Below are 5147 nucleotides of genomic sequence, written 5' to 3'. Positions count from 1 at the left end.
CAGAATACCAAGCTTTGACTGTGGGCCTTGAAATAACATCAGATATGAAGATTTCTCATTTGGATGTCTACGGTGACTCTCAATTGATCATCAATCAACTCTCAGGGAGTTACGAGGTAAAGAAGGAAGATCTTTTTTCATATCACCAGTATGCTACTTTTTTACTTGAAAGGTTTGATCAAGTGTTCTTAAATTACATCCCAAGAGAAGAAAATCGCAGGGCAGACGCTTTGGCTAACTTGGCTACAACTATGACACTTGGAGAAAATGAGACAACAAATGTGCATGTATGTCATCGAAGGGTTATTCCTGGTTTTGTTGATCTTCAAGTTGATGAAAGCCATCATACATCTATTCGAGTGGTTGAAGAAAAATATAGGAGAAAACCACTAATAGAGTATCTTGAACATGGAAGACTACCTGAGGATCCACGAGTAAGAGCAGACATTAAGAGAAGGGCACCACTATTCATCTTTCACGATGAAATGTTGTTTTGTCGTTCTTATCAGGGACTATTCTTGTGGTGTCTTGAAAAAGAAGAAGATCAACAAACAATGGAGGAGGCACATTATGGAACATGTGGAGCACACCAATCAGCGCCTAAACTTCATTTTCACATCAAGAGGATGGGCTATTATTGTACAACAATGGTGATGGACTGCTTAGAGCATGCAAAAGAGTGTCAAGCGTGTCAATTCCATGCTAATTACATCCATTGATATCCAGAGGCCCTTCATCCTACTGTAGCGTCATGGCCATTCGATGCATGGGGACTTGATGTTGTTGGACCTCTTCCAAAGTCTTCAAAAGGAAAATTGTATATCTTGGCTGCCACTGACTATTTTTCTAGATGGGCTGAAACTGTACCATTAAAAGAGGTAAAAAAGGACATTGTTGTTGATTTTATCAAATCAAACATAATTTTTAAATATGACATGCCAAGATGTATAATTACTGATAATGGAAAATCGTTCAACAATAAACTAATGAGTAGTTTTTGCGAGAAGTTCAGTTTTAAGCAACATAAAACTTCAATGTACAATGCACCTTCCAATGGTCTTGCTGAAGGTTTTAACAAGACACTCGGTAACCTATTGAAGAAAGTAGTTGCAAAGAATAAAGGGACTGGCATGAGAGACTTGGTGAATCTTTATGGGCATATCGTAAAATCTTTAGAACAACTATGAAAGCGACACTGTTTTCATTGGTGTATGACGTAGAACTAGTCCTTCCAATGGAGAAGCAAACTCCATCATTGCGAATAGCAGTGCAAGAGGCACTTTGAGAAAATGAGACAACAAATGTGTGTGTGTGTGTCATCTATGGGTTATTCCTAGTTTTCTTGATCTTCAAATTGATGAAATCCATCATATATGTGTTTGAATGGTTGAAGAAGAAAATTGGAGGAAACCTCTAATTAAGTATCTTGAACAAGGAAGACTTCCTGAGGATCCACGGTAAGAGCAGACATTAAGTAAAGGGCACCACGATTCATCTTTCATGATAGAATACTATTTCGTCATTCTTTTGAGGGACTATTACTGCGGTGTCTTGACAAAGAAGAAGTTCAACAAACAATGGAAGAGGCACATTCTAGCACATGTAGAGCACACCAATCAGGGCCTAAACTCCATTTTCGCATCACGAGGATGGGCTACTATTGGATGACAATGGTTATGGACTGCTTAGAGCATGCCAAAAAGTGTCAATTGTGTCAATTCCACGCTAATTACATCCATCAATCTCCAGAGGGTCTGCATCCGACTGTAGCCTCGTGGACCTTTGATGCATGGGGACTTGATGTTGCTGGACATCTTCCAAAGTCGCCAAAAGGACAAATGTATATCTTGGCTGCCACTGACTATTTCTCTAGATGGGCTGAAGCTGTACCATTAAAAGAGGTAAAGAAGGAAAGTGTTGTTGATTTTATCAAATCAAATATAATTTTTAGATATGGCATACCAAGATGTATAGTCACTAATAATGGAACACCATTCAACAATAAACTCATGAGTAGTTTGTGCGAGAAGTTCAATTTTAAGCAACATAAATCTTCAATGTACAATGCACTGCCAATGGTCTTGCTGAAGCTTTTAACAAGACACTTGGTAACCTATTGAAGAAAGTAGTTGCAAAGAATAAAATAGATTGGCATGAGATTTGGTGAAGCTTTGTGGGCATATCGTACAACCTTTTGAACGGCTACACAAGCGCGCCCCGCGAAGACAGACGCTTGGAAAGTTTCTCGAGATTCTCAATCGCTCTTTTTAGTGGGGAGGAATAGTACGGGAAGGGGGCGAGACCAAGCCGAGCCACTAGTAGAGTAAGCCCTTCCCACGTGTCAAGTTGAATATAAATAAATGAATGCAGCCTCAACCAGAGAGATCAACCTGCGCCTTTGAGTTGAGGCCGCTGGCGGCGCAGAACGAACTAATCCGCGACCAGCAAGTTTTCCGAAAGCGAACTGAATGGAATTGTTACTTTCCAAAAATCTTGCTTCAAAGAAATAAGGTCTATTTTCCCCCGTAGTTCGTCGGTCAAACCAACGATTCTCTTCTCAAAGGAATAGAGAGAGGCTTTTTCTAGTTAGACTTCTATCAATGGAATGAAAGAACCATCCCTTCCTATTTCTTTGTTTGTCCTGTCAGATAGAAAGAAAATTAGACCCCAAAGAGCCCTTCTTTACTTTACTACTTTAGGGGGTGGGGGGGAAGGGGGGGTTTACATAGAACCGAGGCAAAGTGGTTTATGATTGAATCTCAGAGGCATTCTTATCATTTGGTAGATCCAAGTCCATGGCCTATTTCGGGTTCACTCGGAGCTTTGGCAACAACCGTAGGAGGTGTGATGTACATGCACTCATTTCAAGGGGGTGCAACACTTCTCAGTTTGGGCCTCATATTTCTCCTATATACCATGTTCGTATGGGGGCGCGATGTTCTACGTGAATCCACGTTCGAAGGACATCATACCAAAGTCGTACAATTAGGACCTCGATATGGTTTTATTCTGTTTATCGTATCGGAGGTTATGTTCTTTTTTGCTCTTTTTCGGGCTTCTTCTCATTCTTCTTTGGCACCTACGGTAGAGATCGGAGGGATTTGGCCCCCAAAAGGGATTGCGGTTTTAGATCCTTGGGAAATCCCTTTTCTTAATACCCTTATTCCCCTTTCATCCGGAGCTGCCGTAACTTGGGCTCATCATGCTATACTCGCGGGGAAGGAAAAACGAGCAGTTTACGCTTTAGTAGCTACCGTTTCACTGGCTCTAGTATTCACAGGCTTTCAAGGAATGGAATATTATCAAGCACCCTTCACTATTTCGGATAGTATTTATGGTTCTACCTTTTTCTTAGCAACTGGCTTTCATGGTTTTCATGTGATTATAGGTACTATTTTCTCGATCATATGTGGTATTCGCCAATATCTTGGTCATCTGACCAAGGAGCATCACGTTGGCTTTGAAGCAGCTGCATGGTACTGGCATTTTGTAGACGTGGTTCGGGTATTCCTATTTGTCTCTATCTATTGGGGGGGAGGTATATGAAGGAAGGAATCAGGGGATTGAGGAATGAAAGCCCGAAGACAAAGAGAACCGGGCTTTTCCAAAGAATTCCTGCAGCTTTCCCACTCCCTTTGATTATCATATACAAAAAGGTCTCTTCCACTTTCCTCCCAAATCTCTCTCTATTCTGGCACATAAATGAAGGGATCGAAGAGATTATGGCAGATCATGTTCACCAAGAAATGACCCGAAATTGGATCTTGGTCTATTTGAGATTGTTCCTTTTAATCGTAATCAAAGATGTTTTCTTGTCTCTCGTTTCTTTTCTGAAAAAAAAAAAGAACCTAATGGATCGAACTCATATGCTGTCCCTGGTCGTTTAAATCAGATCTCTATTTCGGTACAACGAGAAGGGGTTTACTATGGTCAGTGCAGTGAGGGTACTTGTAAATCACTAGGTAGCCATACAACACTCGCCCCAAGTTTGACTTAGCCCAAGCAATGCCCAAAGACTCCCATTTCTTTCTTTCTTGGTCAACAACCAAGCACATTTCCAACACGTCTCTCTTCTTTTTTTTTTTTTGGGGGGGGGGCAGACAAATAAAATGGAATCTTACTATTTATGAAAAACAATTCATTTCTACTCACCCCCAGCGATCTTCACTTTATGCAAAGTTCCACTTCTTCCTTCCCTTCCATTAGATAATCAAGCTCAGTTTCCATCTTCTTTTTCTTAAAGAATAGGAGCGAGACTTTCATAGTGAAGGGAGAGGCGAAGCCTAGTAACACAGCATCATGGTTTAGCCTAGCCCTGACAAGCAGTTCACCGCTTTCACATGGCAGAACCCATCACAGCACAGGGAGTCTGGCGCCCCTATACACTCATATCTCGACTTGACAACCAAAATTGCGGAAAATGGAAATTTATAGATCGATGGCGGGGATGAGCCCATGTGTACGCCTAACCTTCGGCCCCCCCTCAATGGCACTAATAAGCACACAAGACACATAGGTATAGGGATGCCTGTTTTACTAGGCGCGATAGAATACTCAACCAAGCATTCAGCTCGATGGATTACTCCCGCACCAGATAGTTCTCAGCCGCAAGGTTGCCGGCATGCCCCAATGAGAAGGTACTCTCAAATCGAATATCTCGTGGCACCACATCTTTAGACAAAGGGCAGGTTTAGCTATAGCCCAGTCAACTGTTGGAGGCAAAGACAAAGAAAAAACGGAAAAGCCGAGCACACTGCATCTCCAGTGAACCATCCTACTAAGGTTTCACGAAGTCAACACATACGTTCACAGCTAGGGACCATGTTCAGTCCATGCCAATAAAAAACAACAGGAGCTCGCGGTCTATCAGCACTTGAAGGGCTACACAATGGAGATCGGATCGGCCTCGTATGGAGCGCTTTTTGGCTCCCCGAAGACCTTCCACGTGAACGGCAAGCTCTTATTCCAATTTCTATAGGACCTAGCTACAACTCTTTATCTGTTGTCCGTTCCTCTCGCTCAAACAAGGTTTCACGGAGTCGAGTTCAAGTAGCATCTTTATATGTATCGGATCATTTGTGGATTGAAACTCTCTTTTCTTTCAGCTTTCCCTTTCCATTGGACCAGGTCAAGGCTGCTGTAAGCAG

General features: G+C 42.0%; 1 protein-coding gene across 1 annotated transcript; it reads left to right on the top strand.

Annotated features, from left to right (window-relative positions):
* Positions 1–2219: 2219 nt before the first annotated feature.
* Positions 2220–3832, top strand: LOC107021801 (cytochrome c oxidase subunit 3). Its single transcript, XM_015222513.2, has one exon. It carries the CDS (start codon positions 2749–2751, stop codon positions 3544–3546), a length of 798 nt encoding a protein of 265 aa, XP_015077999.1. The 5' UTR covers positions 2220–2748; the 3' UTR covers positions 3547–3832.
* The last annotated feature ends 1315 nt before the right edge of the window (positions 3833–5147 follow it).

This window comes from Solanum pennellii, chromosome 6 (assembly GCF_001406875.1).
Source record: "Solanum pennellii chromosome 6, SPENNV200".
NCBI classification, from domain to species: domain Eukaryota; kingdom Viridiplantae; phylum Streptophyta; class Magnoliopsida; order Solanales; family Solanaceae; genus Solanum; species Solanum pennellii.
The sequence above is the reverse complement of the archived record's forward strand: the minus strand, read 5'-3'. Positions and strand labels throughout refer to the sequence as shown.

Excerpts from the sequence above, each read along its gene's own strand:
- LOC107021801 (XM_015222513.2), top strand. The coding sequence starts at position 2,749 with ATGATTGAATCTCAGAGGCATTCTTATCATTTGGTAGATCCAAGTCCA.